At 45.1% G+C, this 24,532-nt stretch overlaps 1 protein-coding gene across 1 annotated transcript in view; it reads right to left on the bottom strand.

Moving 5' to 3' along the window:
* Positions 1-24,532, bottom strand: part of CHRNA7 (cholinergic receptor nicotinic alpha 7 subunit) — a 223,545-nt gene that overhangs the window by 186,200 nt on the left and 12,813 nt on the right. Inside the window, exon 2 of the mRNA XM_024754293.1 lies at positions 12,889-13,015. Coding sequence (XP_024610061.1) covers positions 12,889-13,015 — 127 coding nt within the window. The remainder of the gene's footprint in view (positions 1-12,888; positions 13,016-24,532) is intronic.

The raw sequence follows: 24,532 nt of genomic DNA, 5'->3' as shown, positions 1-24,532 counted from the left end.
TTTTTAAATATTTTTTTCTTTCTCCATTTTATCTCCCTTCTTCTGGGATTCCAATAGCACATATTTTAGAAAGTTTGATTATCCCAACTTTTGGATGTGCTTTCCTATTTTTCTTTCTCTCTCTCGCTCTTTCTCTCTTCACTTTTAGAAATTTCTATTGACCTATCTACAAGTTCATTATTTCCTCAGCATCAGTAGTCCATGGAAGGCTTCTTTATCCTGCTTTTTTCTAAATTTCTAGTACTTCCATGAGTTCTCTTTTGTACTTTCAATCTTTCTGTTCAAATAACTCATCTGATTTTTCATAGCTTCCACCTTTACTATATTAATCATAATTATACTAAATTACCTAGCAGATAGTTCCAACGTCTGTGTCATATCTGAGTCTTGTTCTGATGATTTTTGTATGTCTTCTAAGTGTTGTTTTCTTGCCTTTTCATTACCTCAAAATATTTTACCAAAAGTTGACCATCTTATGTAGGACAATAGTTTTCATGCCTAGATAACAATCAATTTTTTATTTTGATACACCTTTCATGTGGGGATTTGAGTTCATCTAGTTAGGATTTGGCTTGGTTTGAGACTTGGCGTTGTTATGTTTACTCTCAGTGCAACCCAGTCTTCAAATTCCAGTAAAGATTCCTTTTGTATAAGGGGAATAATTTTTTCCATAGCAACATCTGATTCTGAATTTAAGATCTTCCTTTTGAACTTTGACTCACAGAGTGTCTCTCCACACATTCTCCTGGAGCATTCTGCAGTCACTTTTTATCTAAACGTTGTCATCATAGCAGTGGAAGGTGGGGTTTGAAGTCTCTGTCACTATAATTAAGCCTCTGTCATTGGCTTGCACTGGGACCCTGGGTCTCATATGTGTGGCCCTCTTGGTTTTCTTACCCCACCCCCCTCACCCCTTGAATTAGGTGGCACCCAACTCCCTATTCCCTTCCTACACATTCAATGAGTTGTCACCAATTCTCAAAAAGAAGCAGCATTTGTTGCCCTTCTGCCCACGAATGAAGGCTCTTTTCCTTGGTGATGATGGAGCAGAAAGATTCAGGTGGGATTTCTTGCCTTCTCACAGGGTTGTTCATCTTCTCACTCACTGCACAACAACAGGTATTTCACGTCTCCTTCTGATCTTTACTGTGAGTGCCTGGTAGTGTTAACAGAGAAAGAGCCCACAAATGGATCCTGAATCTCCCAATTTCTATGGCCTCCCAGGGGTTGTACACTGTCTCACCAGCCTGCACTTGATGGTAACTAATTTGTCAACAACTCTAGCTGAATTTATCTGGGTTCAGTTGAATAGACCCCAGAGGAGTGAATACTTGCATCTCCTCTTTCCCGCAGGCACTGACTCTCCTTACATTTGGGCTGATGAGTTGCTCTGTGACCTGAGCTTTCCAATGGGTTCAAAATATGTCATCAATTTGAGGTCAGGCTACCTCTTTTTTGTTATAAAAGTAGGGTAGCAACACTAATTTTAGCTCTCACTTTAGAAGGTAGCTTTACTTTTCTTCTGCAGCATCAGCTGGGAGCAATGGGTCTTGCAAATCATCAAAAGATTTGGTGATCTCCTGACTCCAAGATTATCCTAGCAGATTTAGAGTTAGATCTGCTAAGTGTTCACATCGCAGACCTCACAAGTGTGCCATGAAAATTAAAGTGATATAGATTCCTGGGAAGCATGTAGCTTGGACCCACATCTTCATTTTTAAGAAAGCAACCTAGTTGCACAACATTGACTCTTAGGTTGAGCTGGGAAAACTGGGCAGGTACATGTAAAAGTATGAGATTAGATCACTCCCTAACACCATACACAAAAAGAAGCTCAAAATGGATTAAAGGCCTAAATGTAAGGCCAGACACCATCAAACTCTTAGAGGAAAACATAGGCAGAATACTCTATGACATAAAACACAGCAAGATCCCTTTTGACCCTTCTCCTAGAGAAATGAAATATAAACAAAAATAAACAAATAGGACTGTGCAAGAGGGAAGAGATATGGGAACATATGTATATGTATAACTGACTCACTTTGTTATAAAGCAGAAACTAACACACCATTGTAAAGCAATTATACTCTAATAAAGATTAAAAAAATAAAATAAAATAAAAAATAAACTGGGAAATTTAATTGCTAATGCTTTACTCAGACCCTATAAAATTAAATTATAAAATAATTCCTTAGAATTAAAATTTAATAATATCTATCCCCTCCCATGCCAGTTAAAATAATAGTTCCTGGTATTGCAGAAGAAAAATGTTTCCTGAACAAAACAAAAGCAAAAACCCAAGATTTTTTTGTTTTGTTTTGTTTTAATTCTATCTTTTTTATTGAAGTATAGTTGATTTACAATGTTGTGTTATTTTCAGGTGTACAGTAAAGTGACTTAGTTATATATATATATTTTTTCTTTTTCTGGTTTTTTCCCTTAGGTTATTACAAAATATTGAGTATAGTTCCCTGTGCTATATAGTAGGTCCTTACCGGTTATCTTTTTTATATATAGTCGTGTATATATGTTAATTCCAAACTCCTAATTTATCCCTCCCCACCTTTCCCCTTTGCTAACCATAAGTTTGTTTTCTATGTCTGTGGGTCTATTTCTGTTTTGTATATACATTCATTTGTATCATTTTTTTAGATACCACATATAAGTGATATTATGTGATATTTGTCTTTGCCTGGCTTACTTCATTTAGTATGATAATCTCTAGGTCCATCTGTGTTGCTACAAATGCCAAGATTTTAATCCACATTTATGATAGGCTTCCTATTTTCAAATAATACTAATGCAAAAAGAACAATACAGAAACCTTAGTGACATTTTTACATTTTAACAAGAAAGAAACTAAAAACTCTGTGCTAGCCAATGTCAGGAGATGCCCTGGAGTGTCTCCTGAGCCTTGGAAGGAATAGGTGGGGAAGAGGGAATGTAAAATTCAGACAACCTCTGGGTCACAAGGAAAGGCAGCATTACCAGGTCTCAGAAAATCCACCACTTCCATACACTTCCTGAGGGGTGAAAAAAATCTTAAAAGGATTATTCAAGCAGAGTGAGAGAAACATGAAAATAGAAAAAAAAACCCATGAAAACAAGAACTAAAAAGTCATAGAAGAGTTGGCAGTTAAACATTGAAATAGTTTGAACATATGGATTGGGTATAAATAAATGTTATAAATATGGTAACAAAGCTTCATGCACAATTCAAAATTCTTTTCTTTTAAATGAATTTTTAAATGTTAACTATCAGTTATATAACTTTCAAAGGGAGATTGAAAGACCAAAAGAAGGTAAAGTGAGCAAAATTCTTCAATCAATATGGGGGAGAAAAGTAATTTCGTTCATGACTTTGCTAGAAAAATTTGATCAGATAAATACAGGCTTAAGCATGTTCTTTCATTTTCTCAAGAAACATATTGAAAGCTTGGGATTTTGAATGAGATGAAGTGATGTTTGCTCTCTTGGACTAACTGATGAGTAGCAGAGATAAACAAACTAACAACAAAGTAGGAAATTGCAAACTGTACAGAATGTTGCATGAATGTAGCAAACAGGACATTAAGGGCAGATAATGAAACAAGACAAACTCCTGTGTGCTGCTTGGTCAGCAAGGTCCTTTCTGGGTGGCATGTAAGCTGCACCCTGGAACCTGAGAAGACCCAGCTGCTCAAGAAGGGCGATGAGCATTTCAGGCGGGCCCTGAAGTTAGGAGAGAACTGAGGTTGGCAGGGGACTGAGCACTTAGTGTAGGGGAGGCCTGTGTTATCAATAGTATATTCAACAAGGTTCAAAAATCAAATCAAAACACTTTAACACAGAATGCAATGAGGAAGCCCACTTCTACCCCTGTTCTTGTCTACCTTATCAACCCCAACCTCAAGCAAACATAAATTCTTCTTTCTTATATAAAAGATGGCATACTATGAAATACTATTTTCAACTTGCTTTTTTCATGCAACAGGATTTTCTGGAGATATTTTCATAGCAGCATATGGGAGCTTCCTCAATCTTTGTTTCTTCTGCTGCTTCAAGGAATTCTATTGTGGGGCTAGACCACAGCTTATGTATCCAGTTTCCTACTGGTGGGCTTTTGAGTTGTTTGCCATACTTTGCTGTTTCAGTGCTGCTGAGGATAAGTTTGTATGTATATCACTTCCCATGTGTGCAAACACATGCAGGAGACAAATTCCCAGAAGGTACTGCTGAATCAAAAGGTAAGTGCATTTGTCATTTTGATACAAATTCCCAATTGCCCTGCATTATGTTCTGTAACATTTTGCACTCCCATCTTCAACAGGTAAGCCCATGTTTCCTTAAGCAAGGAAGTGACATAATTTGGCTTTCAATTACAGAAGCCCAGTCCACCCTCTGAGTAGAGGCTGCTTTGGAAAGTGAATGAGATCATTCAGAAGGCTTTTGCAATTGTTCAGAGAAGAGCTATTCGTGGGTGATGGGGAACCAGGGAGATGTGAATGAGTGATACGTAGACATAGAGAGAATCTGCAGGATTTGCTGATGATTTGGTTGTGGCGAGTGAAGGGAAGGAGAAAAAAAGAACGGCCACACAGAGTGAGGGCCAGGAGAGCAGTGGGGATTCTGTGTGCAGTCAGGAACCTGTTAGGTTTGGGCTCCCTGTGGGACATCCAAGCTGAGCTCTCCAGAGGGCAGTCAACTACAGAAATCTGAAGCTCAGAAGAGAGATCTTAGCTGGAGATGTGGATGGGGAACGGAACTTAGAGCAATAAAATGAAGGAGGTCACCTGGGACAGATGCAGAGAGAGACGAGGAACCATCCCAGGCCCAAGGCCCGAGGCAATCTAACCTGCAGAGTGAAGCAGGAGAGGGGCACAGCAAGGGGAGCAGTGCACAGGCAGCATCCTGGAAAGTGCCACGGAGAGATCACTGGGAAGGAAGATGGGCTGAAGGCCACAGGAGTCCCCTGGGTGGGACAGCATGGAGACCGTCAGTAAGAACCTACAGGAGAGTTCCACCAACCTAAAGGCAACCACTAGGAGCTTGAAGAGAATGTCTCCTTCAAAATCACTAGAGAAAGAGAAAGAGCACAAGATACCATTGTTTAGAAAAAAGTAGAGAAACTGAAAGAGTCAGGAGGGCAAAAACAGAAAGTGTAACAGGATGCTTGTGTATGGCCAGACAGTCAGGAGCAGGGCCAGCTCTGAGGACCCCACTCTGTGCTGGTGCCTCTACCTGCAGGGCTGATGGAGCAGACAGTGCCATGGGGGCGCAGAGTGGTGTTAGGTAGCTGACACTCCTAAGACATTTCTTACAATACAGGTAAGGGGATTTAAGTCTTGCAAATAAAAACAATTCTGAGACAGTGGAGGGGAGGGAGAGATGGCATGCAATATGATATATGTGTATATACTGGATATATGTGTATACATATGTAAAATAAAATGTCATCAAAGGGATTGAAAAAGAAATAGTATAAAGAATATATCCACCAAAAAGGCCAGCAAAGCAAAGTACAGAGCATTGATGGAAAAAGAAAACAAAGGTCTCGTTATACGTGTTACTCCCCTGAGACCAAAGTTTGTCTGTTAGCACCTCAACTCAGAAACAAAAACCTGGCACATTGGCCGATAAAATTTCAGTGAAGTCTGAAGCTCAATTAATGGTATTGTTTCCATGTTCACTTCCTGGTTTTGATAATTATACCATTATTAACAATTAGGGGGAGCTGTGTGAAGTGTTTATAATAATTCTTTGTACTGGTTTAAAAACTTTTCTGTAGGTCTAATTATTCTAAAATAAAAAATGAAAAATAAATGAGTGCATCCTTTTTCTCCCTGAAACTGCCACCTCTGCCAAGTGCCCTGTGTCACCCAGAAGTGTTGTCCTTCCTCGGCCTCCAAGCTGGGGACCTCAGCTGTGTCCCCAAGCCCTCCTTTCCTCTCCTCCCCAAAGTCTCGTCCACTCTGCCCCAGACACGTCCACCACTCCTGTCCCTCTGCTCCTCTGCAGGGCCAGGTTCAGTCCTGTGTCGTCCACACAAAGTTCCCAATACCCCTGCAATGACAGCAGCCCTGCCACATCCTCTTACCGCTGTCAGAGTCCTTGTTCTGAAACACAGACCACATACTTCCTCTTCAAAGCACTGTGCCCCTGGAGACCCACCCTGCCCGTCCACCTTCAAGTCCAGCCACTTCGACCAGGCAGTCTGCCTTCCAGCCTCTGGCTACCCAAACCAGCCCGAGGATTCATGGCCCTCTGCCTCCTCTGTCCTGGACCCCACCTGGTTTGCCTCAAGATTCAGTCAAAGGCTGCCTCCTCCCTACAGCTTTCCTCTGATCCATCTACCTCCTGGAAGTGTCAGTGGCTCTGTCTTCTGCGTTTTCAAGACACCAGGGACCTCCTTTGCTTGCCGTGAGGCTGAAAGATGACTAGTGATGCCTCACTCAGCTTTATATCCCAAGAACACAACTCAGACCTGGGGCAGAACAGATTTGCAGAGTAGTGTTGCTGCACTGAACACCTGCCAAGGCTTCGTTTACACCACGCTTAATCATATTTCAAAAGCCACGGAACTTCCTATGAGCCGGAAACAAGCCATTTTCCGCCCTAAGAATCGACTCTATTATTCACTCCTCCCAGTCCCTCCACCAGCCAACAGAAAATGGCCAAGAATATACAATTGTAATCTATTTAAATGACCTTCACTTTAGAAAAGGACTCAATACAACAGAACCTCGAGTTATCTTCAGCTTCCTTAACATAATTGGAATCAGTTCAGCTTGCGTTGGCAGGCTGGGAGGATTGCACACATTGGTGGCACCCCAATCACCCTGCTCAGCGGCCCGTGCAGAATCCATCCAGGAGGGAGCAGAGTGGCAGAGGAAGTGCCACCGTGCAGAACGCAGGGTAGTTGGTGGCCCTATCAGGATCTGCATCCCCAGGACTTGCAGGAGTAGGTGGTGCAGTAGGATTCAGGAGGCTGGAATGTGAGTCCTGGGGCCTTTCAGCTGGATTTTCAGTACACCCCCCACCCCGCCACCGCCCCCCGCCTCCTGGCTAAAGTCAGGGGAGTGAGCTTGGAGATCCCACTTCTGATCCTCTATAATCCTGACATTCGTCATCTTTAGCAGATAATCAGAAAAACAAAGGAACCCTTGTCTGAGTCCTGCTTCCATTCTGTCCCTTCCTCCCTGTGCACACCACCTCCCCACCCCACGTGCCCATACACATGTGCACACGTGCAGCCTTGTAACAAGAAGCTTTTCAGAGTGCCTCAACTATCCGGTCTGGCACAAAGTGTCTTTGGTTTACACACCTTCCCCAGGGAAGGGTTGTTCTCTAGGGTGATTGACAGGGCAGGCCCCACTTGGTTTCCTGACATCTGCTCTGGTTGTCCCTTTGTCAACACACGTGGCAGAGTGCTCACTGGGAAAACAACTACAGGGGTGGAAGGACTGCAGTGAGGCTGACCCCAGGGGGAAGCCGGCAGGCACCCCCGAGACTCACACGACTGCGTCGTGACTGTCGCTTGAACACATCTTAAGAGAGAAGTGCTTCCGGTCAAAGGCAAGAAGCACAGAGGAAAGAGCACAGAGCATCCAGTGATGAAGCCAGAGTCAGGAGCCCTCCGGCATTTAGAGAGGCAGCCTCCACTGTTGGACAGAGATATTTAAGAGGCCCCTGGCAGAAGGCCTGGGAAACACAACCTCAGGTTGTCTGCCTTATTTTTCTGTCATCCCGGGCTTACCTGAAATCTTCTCATTTATAGTCACCATACTGGCAGAGAACTTCTCTGTTGGCAGATATAAGTAGAGTTCTATGGACAGAGTGCAGGCTCCCTCTGGGGTTCTAGCATTCAGCAGGGTGGACCTGACAGCGCTTTCCCTGTCCTTTCTGGACACGGGGATGGAGGCCCCAGGCAGTGTTTACGGCTGATTTGCACAGCCGGGTGTGCAATCTTCTAACTGAACTCTTGCACACTTTTTCTGCCCACTGTAAATTGGCTGGATTCATGCACCTGGATTCTGAGCCAACCGCAAAGATGCAGCAGAAAGGAAAGGTCTCCAGGAAGGCTACCTATTTGGCCAGCTAGCCTCCTTCTCACGGGTTGTTTGCAGGGGCTGATCTCAGGGCCCAATTTCATCTCCGACACACTGATTTGCCATCCTTCAAAGACCTTTCTGAGCAGACAGCTAGAAAAATGCCTTCCTGTGCCCTCATGCGGACTTCATTCAATTTCCTGCCTTTTCTCAGCTAATATTCAGCCTGTAATTTCCTAATGACTTTCTTGGGCTATTCTGCTGATCACTAAAAGATCCCCTGTGTGTGTGTAGTTGGAATTCTGTCAGCATTTCCTCAGTAATTATGAACCGAGTGTCAGGGTGTCCCTGGGTATCCAGCATTCTCTCACCAGGAATAGGGGTTGGTAGGGACCTTGGGAACAGGCCACAGCAAAAACCTCAGACATCCAACCCTGAAGAGGACCAGGGCCTTTCCACTTCCTCCACAGCACTGGGGGAGGCAGGCCTGACTCTGGACCATCTTTATTCCCCACTCAATCCTAACCCGCACAGCACAGCTTGGAAGAGATCTGCCAAACAGAGGCGCATCTAGGTCTCCCTTACCGGTTTGCACATTTGATACCCACTGGCACGTCGCCCCCCTTCACCCTCCCTAGACGATACCTCCAGGTTGAGATGTTAAGTAACTGTTTCCCTAATACATTCAACAATGTCAAGCTATGAAATGTATAAGTGGCTTCACATTGCACTTTGTCCATACGTTAATATTTCCAAGTTAATGAAATTACGAGCCTTAGGCTGACATACCACGTCCTAACAGTAGCCACTAAGGCAAGCTGTTAAAAAAAAAAGGATTAATATTTTTTCCTTTAATTGGGAAAAGGTCCCCTTGCTCCTCACACACAGGTAAAAGATATGACAAAATATATGAAACCAAGATGAACCACGGAACGGACAAGCCAGCCAGACGCTCCAGCTCTGCATGACTCCCTGGTCCTCCCTGCTCCTGCGCAAGCTGGAAGCCCCAGATCCCAGCCCCTTCTCCGGCTCCCTGACCAATCAGGAGCTAGGTTTCATCGAGCCCTCACATCCCAGCTGCTCTCCACGCCTGCCTCACACGTGTCTCACCTCCCACGAGGACCGGTGCACGGTGGTTGCCCTACAGTCCTTCCCCACTTGGCTTGTTGCGCATAGGACCAAAACTATTAAGCAAGCTACCTAAATACTTAAACCCCTCCCTGATCCCGATTCCGATCAAGACCTTCTGGATCTGGCTCCTGTCGTCCTTTTCTAATCCTACCTGCATCATTTGCATCATCACTAGGAATCCTGCACCACCCTGTACAACCCAGGGCCGGCCCCACCTCTGTCCTCGACACGCTCCTCTCCTGTAGCCTGAAAAGAAAACCTTCCTTCTGTGAGCGAGGTCCCATCTGTGAGTCCCCAAGCCCACTCAAGATTCCGACTGGGCCCATTTCCTTTATGAACTCACTGGAAAAGCAAGACGCTCTTTGCGTCCATGACCCGTGAATCCTCTGCTGCTCAATAAACATACACTCTCCAGAACTGTGGTAGGCTCCACGTGGGTCTTCCCAAAGACCAGACAGAAACCCGCATCAGACACATTCTAAAATACCAAGATCACAGCACTGCCTGGCACCAACCGGACCGCACAGACCAATGTTTGTAACTCAACTCACTCTCCTTTCTGAGAACGTGGTGAGCTGTTCAGAAATGAAGTAAAGGTTAAGGAATAACCCAGACCAGGATGTAAAAGGGTGTCAGAGAGCAAACAGACCACACAGGAGACTCTCAGACTAACAAGGACTCTCCGAGGCCCAATCCTGTCCTCCATTGTAGCCTCAGGTAAAGATCCCAGCCTGAAGGTCCCGGTCCTCACACAAGCTGAATCTCAGTGCAGATAATCGTAGGGACTCGAAGGCTGGCTACAGTGACCTTGTCACAGACCGGCTGTCACTCTCTTCATCTCTTAGTTGAATGCCCTCTATGCGACCACCTTCCATTCATTCTGTATTAGAATACACAATTTCAGAGCCTGACCGTATTCAAATATCAAACAACTACTTTTAAATGTAAATTTAAAAATTCAAAAGCCTGTTTTCTGAAAGGTCCTTTCCAGAAGTTGCAGCAGCGGGGAAGGTTCATAGAGCACAGCGAGTTCTCCCGAGGCAGCAGGGACTCTGGAGGACTTTGGTGCTTTAAGCTGAACCGGATGAGACAGAGCATGGACATAATTAGCTGCAAAATACAATATGAGATTTAATTTCTCACACACGTCGGAAGAGACGCGCAAATCCCTGCCCTCGCCCTGTGGGAGAGGCACTTTCCCGTGCTCCCCAGAGCCAAGGCCAGCGCAGGACTGAAGTACGTGTGCTCCCTGAGCTCTGGGTCACGAGGGTAGCTCTGGGGGTCTCCCCGGGAGTGTAGAGGGTTTCCCAGAACAGAGGGCACTGAACCAGGCCTGATAGGGTGGGTATAGGTCAGCGATGGTCCTAACACACGACAGTACCTCCCACAGGGCTCTGTATGCTTAGAAAGAAGAAGAAAAGACATATATAAGAGCACTGAAAAGAAAAATAACATCAGCATCTCAGGAACTGCAGGGAACCTGAGTCAGGGCAGGACCATAGCACAGCCTCCAGGATTGAGCAGGAAGGGTTGTGGTGTCAGGATGCTGCAGGATTCAGAGAGCTGAGCCCCAGACAACAGCACCTATGTCAGGTTTGCTTCAAACCTGAACAGTCCTGAGATTTCAGGAGGGGGTGTCTCTGGTTGACTTCCTTTCAGTCAGAGAGTCCCAGAGAATGCAGTCTCTGAGCCCCTTCCCACCCAGACCCTCATATTAAGGAGATAAACAGAGGTGGAGGATTGGATGCTTCCGACGGCCAGCGGGGAAACACAGGCAAGTCCTGATCTTAAGACATTAAATTAAAATTAAAGCATCCAATAGCCCAAGTGAGTCGTTTTGCTCTGTAATCGTATGAAAGCGTGCGCACACACACACACACACACACACACACACACGTTTTGTAAATGCTTGTTATACAGTTGGGTTTGTGCTTTTCTATACATTTTTAAACTCCCTGCTTTTATTTTAATTTTTTTGAATTATAGTTGATTTACAATGTTGTGTTAGTTTCAGGTGTACAGCAAAGTGATTCAGTTTTATGTACATATATGTCTATTTTTTCAGATTCTTTTCCCTTATAGATTATTACAAAATATTGAGCATAGTTCCCTGTGCTATACAGTAAGTCCTTGTTAGGTATCTGTTTTATAGATAGTAGTTTGTGTCTGCTAATCCCAAACTCCTAATTTATTCCTCCCCGCATTTCCCCTTTGGTAATCATTAGTTTGTTTTCTATGTCTGTGGGTCTGTTTCTGTTTTGTAAATAAGTTCATTTGTATCATTTTTTTTAGATTCCACATATAAGCGAAATCATATATTTGTCTTTCTCTGTCTGGCTTACTTCACTTAGTATGATAATCTCCCTGCTTTGAATGACGTTCACTTCTTCCGCTTGTCTGGAGGTCCAAGTCATTGACTGACTTTGATGTCTACACCCCTTATCCCCATTCAGAAGGGGTCTGAGATGAGACAGGCTCTTGCAACAGGCAAAGGTCCCTCGTCCAGCTATGGAAGAGGTGACAGAGGACCTGCTTCCCTGGACAGAGTGGGCTCTGCCACCTGGTGGCTGCATCAGGAGGTGTCATGCTCAGCCAGGAGACCTGAGAACTGGGCCCAGTCAAGGTGGGAGGGAAAGCCACCTCCTTTTTTTTATTAATGTGATACTTTTGGTTACAAATTCATATTTTAAAATAAAAGTTTCATGGGTGCGAAACAGGCTGCTAGTAGGCAAAGACAGTGTTTCTAATCCTTGATTTTAATCATGACCCCTGTCATAGTTGGTGCTTAAATGAAATTAGTGTCCCAGAGCTTCAGAAAACAAACCTTTCTACACGGCCCCTCTCATGACCCTCAGAGTACAAATAGCTAATTTTTGCAAAGCTAGGTAATAGTTGGGAAAATTTAATAAGAAAAAAAGTCTGATTGAGACATTCGAACATATAACTGCACAGAAATCTACAATCACCTCAAAATTCCAAGGCCCCGCATGTGATATGTTGTCACAGCCTGTCCTTAGCCTTGGTGTTGGGTTTTGCTGCTGTTCCCAGGGGGCTGGGCATGCAGGACTGGATGTATGGTGGCCCTCGAAGGGCCCGCGAACTTATACCGCGCAGACACCCTTCCTGGGCAGGAAACACACATCACCCTTGGGAACTGGAGGGCCGTCCAAGCCCATGTCTGCGTGCGAAGAGGGGGCCCGGGAGGGGGCCGGGGATAAGAGGAGGAGGGCCTGAGAGGGAAGCAGGGGTTCACCCTGCAAGGAGGCCCTGGGAACTCCGTCTGTGCCCCACAGGGAAAGGGAAGCAGAGACGAAGGGGTGATTTTTGAGGGAGATGTGTGAGATGTGAGCTGGGAGTCATGCTGCTTTGGGGACAACACAGAATTGGGGGAACAGGTCTCCTCTGCATTCAGGCTTGGATGGCAGCGCCCGACCGGGCCTGAGGCCTCTCCAAGAACTCCGCTCTGTCTGCAGCCTCACCAGGCCCAGGAGACGAGGCCTGCGTGAGTCACCTGCTATGGGGCCTTACCCTGCTGGGACTCCCCAAATGAATGGGGTGTCTTTGAGATGGAGGCTGATCCCCCGAAGAGGCTAAACTTGGGAGTCTTCCAAGCAGAAGTGTGTTAACAGGGATGTGAGCTCATGGAGAGGAAGGGCTACATGGACCCTCATGGGGCCAAGGCCAGGATGGGCCCTGAACCCCACCCTGCAGAAGGATGGCGCAGCCACACCAGTGCCTCCAGCAGGTATGAGTCAGGACTAAGCTGCGCAATGGGGCCGCTGGGCGCCAGGTACACAATGCCACATACACGTGCCAGGCTGGGCACACAACACCGGGCACATTCGCCAGTGCCCAGGCTGCAGACACAAGGTGTACATCACAGGACACACGTCACCAGGACACAGCACCAGGCACACACACTGGGCAGGAAACACTGGCCACACACAGGCCCACACTCCAGGCCCACGAGAGTGGACACACACACCAAGCATGCATCGCCAAACACACAGCACCAGCACCACAACACTGGCACACAAAGTCAGGCCTACAATGACAGCCCAGCAAGCTGGGCACACGCGATAGGAACACACACCGGGGACATGCCTGGCGCCCCCAGCAGGAACAGAAGCTGACACTATGCCAGCTACACATGGCAAGAGCATATGCTAGTAACACACACCAGACACACACGCCACAACACAGTGCTATGCGTACTCTGTGGGGCACGTAACACCAGGCACAAAACATTGACACGAGTGTCAGGCACACACACTTGGGGCACAGAAGCCTGGCACACGCTCAGAGTATAACACCAGGCACAACTGCCAGGAACCCAAATAGGGCACAAAACACCATGCACACAACAGTGGGCCCACACTACCTGGTGCTACGCACAAGACCTCCAGCAACAGACACACACACCAGACAACCCCTGGGAGGCACCCCAGGCCAGGCCCGATATCTGGGAACACAACACTGAGCTCACAAGGCTGCAGTATGTGCCAGACGCACACACCGCGTACACGCGGCAGGACCAAAATTCTGGGAACACAGAGCCAGGCACACGACACCGGGCACACACTCTCAGCCCACAAGGCCAGGTCCACACTCCAGGAACACAATTCCGGACACACAACGCCAGGCAACACCATGCAACATATAATGCTGGGCACACAGAACTAGACACACAGCACCAGGCACACAGCACAGGGCACACAACACTGGACACACGGTCCCAGGCATGCACACACACCAGGAACAAAATGCTGAGCACAAGTGTGAGGTACAAACCCTGGACATACAACAGTGTATCAGATGCACAACACTGAGCACACAACTCCGGGCAAACACGAGCTGGCACACAGGGCTGTGTACACAACGTCAGACACACAGTGCCTGGTGCCAAATGCCAGGCACACAGTACTGAGTACACCACGTCAGGCACACAGAATCAAGACACAAGGTGGGCGCTCAGCAGGAACACACTGGCCACAGACGCGGGAAACACAATGGTGGACACACAAAGTCGGCACACAAAGCTGGCTTTTAGGAATGAGGTGTGGGTAGACGGCTCCTTAACTACGGGCTCTGGGCTCGCCCTGCTGTCCTTCCCCACCGCCCCAGGGACCAGCCCCACTCCAGACTGGGCTCTGAGTGTTATTTGTCACCACTGCAGAGCCTGGACCACTGGCTGGAATTGTTTGTGGGGATGTAGGCCAGTATATGTCATCAGGCCCCTGTGATGGGCATTTGAGTTATTCTGAGTCCTTTGCTGTAACGAAAAATCCTGCAGTGCCTAGTACGTCACACGTTAGTATTATTATTATCATTATTTTTCCAGAGTATTTTTGGCATGGCTCCCTAGAATGCCAGGTCAAAGGGTAAAAGCACACGTGATTTTGCTCGATATCGCCAATTATCTCCATCGAGCTATGTCCCGTTGCATTTCCACCAGGAATGTCAGAGTATGCCCAATAAAACGGCTGCAAGCGGGGTCAGAGAAAGAAGCAAAGTCGGGTCCTAGGATTGGAGTGACGTTTGGTGCATGTGCTCTTCCCAGGTCTCAGAGCCCACACGGTGGGGAAAGCCACCTCCCCTCCGACCTCTCTGCCTGCACCCTCCCCATCCTCGCTCTCCCCACCCCTACCTCCGCCTGACCTTGAGATGAGCAGTTTGGACCTTTAACCATTAGGTGGCGCCCCAAAGTAACTGTTTGAGCCACATAATGACTTTGACCTTCCTCCCCAGAGATTTCTTCTCCTGCTGGTGGTTCCGAGATTTTGCCCAAAGGAAAACCGCAGCTCCAAAATCTGGCAAGTGTGGCAACATCTTCAAGCAGCTCTGAATGTTCTGTATACAATTCTTTGCTTTCCCTGATAGATAATGCAAGAAGGTAGACTCCTCTGCAGGTAATCATTTGCCCTTCAGGGCCAAGTGACCTTGCCCCCGACTGGTCACCCTTGTAAGGAAGAACTAGTGGTTGGCCAATGTTTACTAAGTCCATGAACAAATGGGTAAAACTTAAAAACATCCCTTCTTGAGCAACTCCCCTGGCAGGTAGCTGCCTCTTGGCAAAGCAGCAGTGGGCCCTCCCTCTCCCCAGAGTTTGAGAATGGGCGGTCCAGGCTCTCTGTGCTCTGGGGCAGGCCCTGGGCCTCATGGCCTTATCTCTGCACACTCTTCAGCTCTGGCAGCACCAACAGCGGCCTCAGAGAGTTCCCAAAGGCCCTCTCTAGGTGGTTTCAGAGTGAGCAGGAAAGCCAGACCCCTGGCAAGCCAAAGCCGGACGGCAAAACCATGGAATTCCCTCCTTGGGCCCAGGTTGCACACTGCTTGGTCTGCATGACCTGCCCAAGTTTCGCAGAGCAGAGGACAGGGGACGATGCCAAGGCCCCCAGCCACTAACACCTCCTCCCAGGCCAGGGCCTCAGCGGCTCTAGAATTGCTCAGGTATTGATGACATGGGCCTAAAATATTCGTACTGGGGGTGTTGCAGACAGCACACTCTAAGGAACTGCCTGGTGGCTTTTGGTCTGGCCTTGGCCCTCAGCCCTGCAAACTGCACGGTGTGGGTGGGAGGCAGCAGCCAAGGGCCCACGCGCACTTGAGGAGCAGGAGCCCTGAGCCAGAAAGCTGGGCAGCCGGACTTCAGCCTGCGGGCCTCAGCTTCCTCGTGTGTGGAAAGACAAAAGCAATTTCCCAAGCGAGGAGAAAGTTCCCAGCTTGGCACAGGTGCTGAGGTAAGGTCCTGCAAGCCTAGCAGAGGGGCCCAGGGCAGACAAGACACCAGAGCTGAGCCTTCCTGCAGAGCCTCTGCTCCCTCCTTCATTCTTCCCAGAATGCTGGTGTGGTCCTCTCCTCCGTCTTGTCTTCCAGGTACTTGGCCCACGGTGAGTGCAAGGGGCTGTTTCCATCAATAAGGCGGTGAGGGCTTCCCTGGTGGTGCAGTGCTTGAGAGTCCACCTGCCGATGCAGGGGACACAGGTTCATGCCCCGGTCCGGGAGGATCCCACGTGCTGCGGAGCGGCTGGGCTCGTGAGCCATGGCCTCTAAGCCTGCGTGTCCGGAGCCTGTGCTCCGCAACAGGAGAGGCCACAACAGTGAGAGGCCCGTGTATCGCAAAAAAGAAAAGGGGGAAGGTGTCTTGACCCCATGCCGCTGACGTTGCCCTCCTCACGGTCCCCACATCTTTGCAGATGATTCCCAGAAGGTCATGGGGCTCTGAGATCCCAACACCTCACTTCATCTACTTCTATAAAGCATTTTAAATTGACAAAATAATGTTCTTTCTGAGTACCTGCTATGGTCCAGGTGCAGACCATGCAGCTATTGTGTTAGTTAAGTTTGGTCCTTTATAAAAGTTCTGTTGTGTAAATGGCACCAGCCATTTTTACCTTTCTAAAAAATTTGCACAACCCACATGTGATATTGTGATTTATAAGAAATATATATAATTTGGTCTTCATCTCTGTTTCTGGCACAGAGATCCTAAATCCCTTGGAATTACCTTAGTGATAAGAGCTATAGAGGTGTCTTGATATTCAAAACAAACCCCTTTTGACCACACCTGGATTTGTGTTAATGAAGTGACTTTTGGAAAGCCCCTAAGGATAGGGGCTGGTTGCCAGGGAACCATCCAGTGAATAGAGGGTTGGAACTTTCAGCCCCACCCATGCTCTGGGGAAGGGAGAGAGCCTGGAGGTGGAATCAGTCACTGGTAACCAATGATTTTAATCATGTCTATGTAATGAAGCCTCCATAAAACCCGAAAGGACTGTACTTGGAGAGCTTTCCGTACTGGTGGTCATGTGGAGATTCCGGGAGCGTCGAGGGCTTAAAAAGGGCATGGATGCTCCTTGCTTTCCCCACACCTCGCCCTGTGCACCTCTTCCATCTGCCTGTTCCTGAGTTATATCCTTTTATAACAAACTAGTAATCTAGTAAGAAACTATTTCTCTGAGTTTTGTAAGCCACTCTAGCAAATTAGTTGAACCCAATGTGGGGAGTTTTGGGGACCTCTGATGTGTAGCCAGTGGGTCAGAAGCACCGCTGACAGCCTGGAATTGATTGGCATCTGAAATGTGTGTCGGGGCAGGGGGAAGGCAGTCTTGTAGGACTGAACCCTTCCCCTGTGGGATCAGATGCCCGCTCCAGGTAAATAGTATAAGAACCGAGTTGAATTGTAGAGCACCCAGCTGGTATTGGAGAATTGCTTGGTGGTGTGGGAGTAAAACCCACACAGCAGAATTGGTATCAGAATAATAACATGAATTCATTTCTTGGAGGAAAAAAAGAACAGAAGAGTGTAGAATACAAAGGCAAAGTGCCCTTACCCGGCCTCCATGCCAAATTCTGCATCTGCTCCTGAGTGAGTATGGGTAAAGGAGGAGCATTGTTCCTGGACAATCTTATGTAATCAGTCATCTTCTGTCTGGAGGAAGTTCTGTTTGGTTTTCTAAGGCAGGAGGAGGACACTAATTATCTTTACTGGCAATACGGCTGTAGGGTCCAGATTTTTGAACCCCAGCCCAGCCTCCTGGGAGCAGGAGTCACTAGCAGAGGGACCAGGGTATGATCACCTGTCCAACAAGGTTGTCAGAGAAGTGCCCAGTGCAGGGCCGCTGAGTGGCCGGTGGAGACCGTGGGGCTGAGACGGGGCAGAGAGGGCAGATAGTAAGCTCTCGAGTTCTGTGAATTACCATGACCAGCAGGCCAATTTCCAGCCTCCCCATCTGCTACAGAAAACACGTCAGGATGTACCCACCGTCACCCTGCCTCTGCATTATCATCACATGAGGGCTGGGGGTTCTCCGTGTTGTCTCTGCTCTGGCACAATTTATCTGCATGGGTGTGCCCGCCTCCAGGATACCATGTGATATCCGAGTCTGGGGCCTCCTGGGGCATGGGGAGCCTCTGCAGGTCAGCACCAGCCCAGCAAGGTGGTCACAATGTCAGGCTCTAGAGCCAAACCAGCTGGGTTCCAATCCCTGCCTGGAGCCAAGCTCACTGGGTTCAAGTCCCACCTTTCACTTAGAAGTTGATTAAATTTGGGAGGCTACCTCACCTCTCCTCCCCACAGTATCCACATCTGTAAAATCTATAAAGGCAATAGTAGCTCCCACCTCAGAGGGTGGTAGAAAGGATCAGGTGAGTCTAATGCCTGCAGTACGGGGAATGGGGCCCAGCACGCTGTCCAAACTGGCCATCATTCATCGCTCGGCTACTTGTAAACATTTGATGAATATCAGTTTATTCTAGGTTTTTAAAAAATCTATTTCCTGAATCAATTTGGGGCTCTTAAAATTTATTTAAAAAACAATTTTGTATAAATTCAAATTTGTTAAAATAAAGCCTATGTATTGTATAAATTTAATACATTTCCTCTATATCAATAGCTATATTTCCTTTCTTCCAGTGTGGTCATTGTTGCTGTATTATTGTTGTTGCTATTGTTATTATTATTTTGGATCAAGGTTTGCCAAGGTTTGATTTTTTTTGGGGGGGTGGGAGAGTCCTTCTAAGAACCAGTTTTTGGTCTTACTGTTCTTTCCTGAACTTGTTCTTCATTAATTTTTAAAGATTTTTATTCTACTATATTTGATACAAACCAAACACTATATTTAACATTTATGATGTTATAAAGAATGATAATCAAGCCAATACTGAACCATCAACCAACGTGCCAACTTAAGAACCAAGGCAGAAAAAGTAAGCTTGGTTCCGCCTTGTCTACCTCCTCCTCATTCCAACCAGAGGCAAGCACTTATTATTACTATTTTTATCATTTGTTCATTAAAAAAGAGTTTTTACTGTAAGGCACGTACCTCTAGACAATATATCATTTAGTTTTACTTCTTTGTAGCTTTACTTAAGTACTCCTCTACCAGAAACGATCTTCTGCTTTTCACTTACATTATGTTTCTGAGATTTGTATATATTGTTGCATGTAATTCTAGTACATTAATTTTAACTGCTGTGTAAAATTCTATTGTGTGAATGTCTTAATATATCTTCTATTGTTGTGTTCATAAACATGTGGATTGTCCACACATATTCGCAAGCAATGCTGTAAGGCACATCTTTGTATATGCTTTCTGGAACAAAGTTCTAAAATATATTACCTAGGAGTGGAGTCAGGTGACCATAGGGTCACTGTGTGCGTAACAGAGTGGACAGAGGAATGGATACTAGAACAAGAGGACCTGGGTTTGGATGATGGCTTTGCCACTTATTTGATGTATCTTAGGCAAAAGAGTTAACGCCTCTGTTCCTCAATTTCTTTCTTTTTTTTTTTTTTTTTTTTTTTTGTTACCCAGGCCTCTCACTGTTGTGGCCTCTCCCGTTGCGGAGCATGGCTCCGGATGCACAGGCTTAACGGCCATGGCTCACGGGCCTAGCTGCTCCACAGTGTGTGGGATCTTCCCGGACTGGGGCATGAACCCGCGTCCCCTGCATCCGCAGGTGGACTCTCAACCACTGCACCACCAGGGAAGCCCTATTGATAGTTTTTACATTTCAAGTTGAGATTTTCCTAGCTCTTGGTATGATGGATTTCTATTGAAACCTGAACATTTGAGATATTATTAATACATTGTGAAATTGGATCTTATCTAAATCTTTTGTTTTAGAGGTTTCCTCTGACACCACTTGCATGGAGAGAGAGGGTTCCACCTCGCTGATGCCAGGTGGGAGTCGAAGTTCAGGTTCCCACCTGGCCAACTTTGACTCCTGGAGGGAGGGCCCCTCATTACTGCTGAGCAGGGGTGGGAGGCCCAGTTCCCTACGATGCCCACTGACACCACCTTGGCACAGAAGCAGGGTGCCTTTTTATAGCCTCTTGTGGCCTCCATTGGCACTGCAGGGGGACAGGGCCTTATTAGCACTCCTCGAGAACCAAAGTCCTGACCTCCCACTTGGCCTTCCCCAACATAACGCACCTGTAGGGGACCAGTTATGTCATCTTGTTGCAGCTTGGCAAACATGAAAGGCTAGGCTCAGCACCTGGCCCTTGCCTTCAAGGGGTGGGCTGGGCTGCAGGTGTTTCTGTAAAGTTGGGCTGAGGTAGGGTGGTTATTGTCTAAACATTTTCTGTCTTGCTAGGCTGACCCTTTCCTGGTTCTCTGGTTACAGAATGCAGGTTTCTTTGGTTTGTTTGTTTTTTGTCTGTGATTTCCTGTTAGCACGTTGCTGGCTTCTTTAGCACTAGGTGTGGAATAGATGAGACAGAAAGAAAAATCCAGGGAACACATCACCATGTCATTTCTCCAGACCGAAGTTCCCTAACTGATCTGTCTTCTTCTCTCCACCTTTCAGAGTCATCTTAGGTTAGTTTTATATATAATGTTTAAGGCTTTTACCTGAACTTAGTGGGAGGAATAAGAAAAAGTACATTTATTCCATCTTTCCAGAAGCAGAAGTCTCTATCCCAGAACTTATTATATATTGTATTTTCATTCAGTTCGATGCACTTTTTAAACTTAAATACTTAAACTTTGATACTTCCTCTTTGAGCCATGGAATATTTAGAAGTATGTTGTGTAGTTTCTAAGAGTGAGGAGATTTTTCTGTTATTTTTTTGTTATCGATTCCTAATTTGAGTCCACCATAGTACAAATTCCATGTGATTTCAGTTATTTTATTTACATCTGTTGAAGTCCACCTAATGGCTCAGGAGACGGTTCAGTTTGGTAAATATTCCATGGGTTCTTGAAAAGAATGTGTATTCCACTGCTGTTGGGTGGAGTGCTCTCTAAATGTTGATTAGATCCTGCTGGTTGATGCTGGGCTCTATCAGTTGTAGAGAGGAAGGAGTATTGCAATCTCCAGCAATAACTATGTGGATTTTGCCTTTTAATTTTATCAGTTTTTCTTCACATATTTTGCAACCATGTTGATTGGTGCATACATATTTCGAATTGCTATATCCTTTTATCATTATGAAATGTCCCTTTCAGCCCCTGGTAATTTTCTTTACCTTAAGGTCCAGTCTATGTGATAACATATTCACTTCAACTTTCTTTTGATTACGTTTATATATAATATTATTTCCATAATTTTTCAACCTGATTATATCATTATAGTTGAAGTGAGTTTCTTGTAGCTGCCATATAATTGGGTCATTTTTTAATCAATTCTATGAATCTCTGTCTTTTGATTGGTGTATTTAGACAATTTATATTTAATGTAATTGTTGATATGTTAGGGATTAAGTCTGCCTATTTATATTTTGTTTTCTATTTGTTTCCTCTTTTTTTCTCTCTCTGTTTTCTTTATCTTGCTTTCTGGGTCACTTGAACATTTTTTTAAGAATTTCACTTTAATTTATCTATAATTTTAGTGTATCTCCTTGCATAGATTCTTTATTGGTTGCTCTAGTTATTACATTCCAGGGTAGATGTTTATGTAACAAAACAGAGGGATTTCTGATGTGTGTACATTCCACATTAGTCATTACATTCCACATTAGTCATTACATGAAGAAGCTGGCATTGTAATGTTCATTTGTGCTACCTTTTAGTGTTATCTTGAATGGTGGGATTATTACTGAGATATGTCCATTTTTCCCCCTTGCTAATGAAAATGCTGAGACTAAGGTTTTGTATGTGATCAATGTACTGAGGTAAATGAACCTTGTAAGTCTTTGGTAAGCAGCCAGCTTTCCCTGGCAACTTCCCAGCCTCACTGGGTTCTTTATTTCATATTTGAATGTGGAGTCCTTCCCCATGGTATCCTCTAGTCAAAGTGCAAGCAGCAGCAGAAACTTGAACTTAGATTTCCAAGTTTAAAGGGCCAAAATAATACGGATCATATGGTTCCAGTGGAATTGTCACCTTTAGCTCTCATGAAGCTTGAAAGAAGCATGAGGGTGTTATAATGCCACAGGAAGCACCAAATCAATTCTGATGTACCATATCTGAAAAGCAGCAAACAAATTTTGTTGAAATTAGACCAACTGCACACACAGCCAGCTTCACGTTTTGAAATCACCTTAATAATGAAGAGGAGAAAAAAACTTGCCAAAACATTGGTTTTCTCAGCAGAGCATAGAAAAAGAATGCAGTGGTTTTGGATAAATTGCAAAGAATCCAGATTCTGTGAGCTCAGAAAGCATTTTCAAAGACTATTGCCTTCGCTGCTTGCACTAATTTTTCTAAAACATGTAAAAGACTGGATGTAGCATGATGGCAATTCAAAGAGTTCTAAAAAGAGAGATTAAACTTTAAAGAATGCCATGACTCATCCTGTTGATTCTGTTAAAAATCAAACTAAGTGTTTTTCTTAATGTGTGGGAAAAAGAGTCAGCATCTGTCACTAATAAAAAGCATCAGAAAAATAGAATGGGAAGGATTGAAGGAGCAGCATGGCAAGCCTGAAAGTTTAGAAACACCCAGATATTATGTCTGTTCTATAAATCATGTACCATAAAAAAACCCCACAGGATGTTTGAGGAAAAACCAACAGCATCAAATGAAGTAAACAGATCCTGCAGTACTATTTATTGTACGTTTGTTGCAGGATTATTAGAAGTCATGGGGGGGAAAAACCCTGAAATAAAGGGAAATGTTTATACAGAGGGGAATGGTTTCATAAAGAGTAAATTAAGATATCTAGATATCCTGATTATTTGCATTCTGGTTATTTATTGATTTTCAGCAAACCTCCACAAAACTTAGTGTTTTAAAACAATAAGCATCATTCATTTTGCTCATGAATGAGCAATTTGAATGGGGCATGGCAGGAACAACCAACCCCTGCTCTGGGCAACATCAGCTGCTACAGCTCTTCTGAAGCTGGAAGGGGAGCCACTTTGGAGACCACTCGCTCATAAGACTGGGGAGTTGGTGCTGGCTCTCGGTGGGTGCTCACCCAGCATGTTCCTAGGATCTTGTCCAAATGGGTCTCTCCATGGGGGTCTCTGAATGGAGCTGTTTGGCCTTCCTAACAGCATGGTGCCTGGGTTCCAAGAGACGAAGGTAGAAGCTTTAAATAGCATGGCTTCTGCCTCCATCTATTGATTAGGCAAGTAAGTCACCAAGTCCAGTCCAAAGTTAAGAAGAGTGACATTAGATTCTACCACTCAGTGGAAGGATTAGCAAAGAATTTGTGGTATTTTCTAATCTGCCAAACTGTGAAATATTATCCTGTTATTGAAATAATTTCATGGGTACATACCCATGATTGAACAAGTTGACATGTAAGTAGCTGATTTAATCCCATTTGTACAAAAAATGGCTGAGAGAGGACCATACATGTATATTTATTTTTGCTTATTGAGAATAGAGAAAAGTACGGAAGAATGGATGATTACACACAAGAGTGGGAAGGGAAAGGGAGGAGAATTATTAGCTTCTTCTTTTTAAACGTATGTGCTTTGATTTGCTACCATTAGCTTATGTTACTTTTGATATTTTAAAAATCCAATGTAGTTCTTTAAAAAAAAACCATAAAATAATTGACTGGAAAAGTTACCAAATCAAGCAGAACTAGATAATTTTTTAAATATTCAATTAAAATAGCAACCAAAAAGGTAAACTTTCCTAGTATTTATCTTAAACACAACAACAATAAAGTTTATACAGAGTGCTTTACATTTAGCAGCAAAGTTTTGAGGTTCCTAAATCCCGAAAATTTCTTACCACCCTGATACTAGTTTCGCCATTCCTGTGGAATGCGATATGGTGAGGCTGGGAGTCAGGAAGAGAGGAATGTACTGTGGGACTTGATGCAAAAGCATTTTTCAGGGAAGGGGCTTAAAAGAACAGTAAAACAAGCAACACTTGCCTGTGATTTATGTGCCCATAATAACCCACAGGCCCATCCAATTCCCCTCTTCATTACTCAGGCCAATTCAATACCAAGGGACATATCCAGGGGAAGACTGGCAGTTAGATTTCACTCAAATGCCCCCACAATCAGGATATAAATATCTTCTGCTGTTTGTTGACACTTTCACAGGATGGGCTGAAGCCTTCCCCACCCGATCTGCAAAGGCTATGGACGTCTGTAGGTACTGGCTTTAAATAATATTATTTTGTTGTTGTTTTGATTTTGTTTCAGCTTCCAATTGTTCATTTCTGAAATACAGAATCTGATAGATTTTTGAATATTTACTTTGTACCCTGCAACTTTTCTACATTCATTTATTAGTTCTGGGAGTACTTTTGGAGGTTCCTTGGAATTTTCTCCACAGACAATTGTGTCATTGGCCAGGTACGAAAGTTCTGTTTCTTCCTTTTCAACATATTTGCCTTTATTTCTTTTTCTTGCCTTTGTGAACTGGCTAAGACTTTCAACACAATGCTAAATAGAAATTGTGAGAGTGGATATCTTTGCCTTGTTCCCAGTCTTAGGGAGAAAGCATTCAGTCTTTCACC

This window comes from Neophocaena asiaeorientalis, unplaced genomic scaffold, assembly GCF_003031525.2.
Source record: "Neophocaena asiaeorientalis asiaeorientalis breed wild unplaced genomic scaffold, Neophocaena_asiaeorientalis_V1.1 scaffold743, whole genome shotgun sequence".
Taxonomy (NCBI): Eukaryota; Metazoa; Chordata; class Mammalia; order Artiodactyla; family Phocoenidae; genus Neophocaena; species Neophocaena asiaeorientalis.
This window is presented reverse-complemented; position numbering and strand designations above follow the sequence as displayed.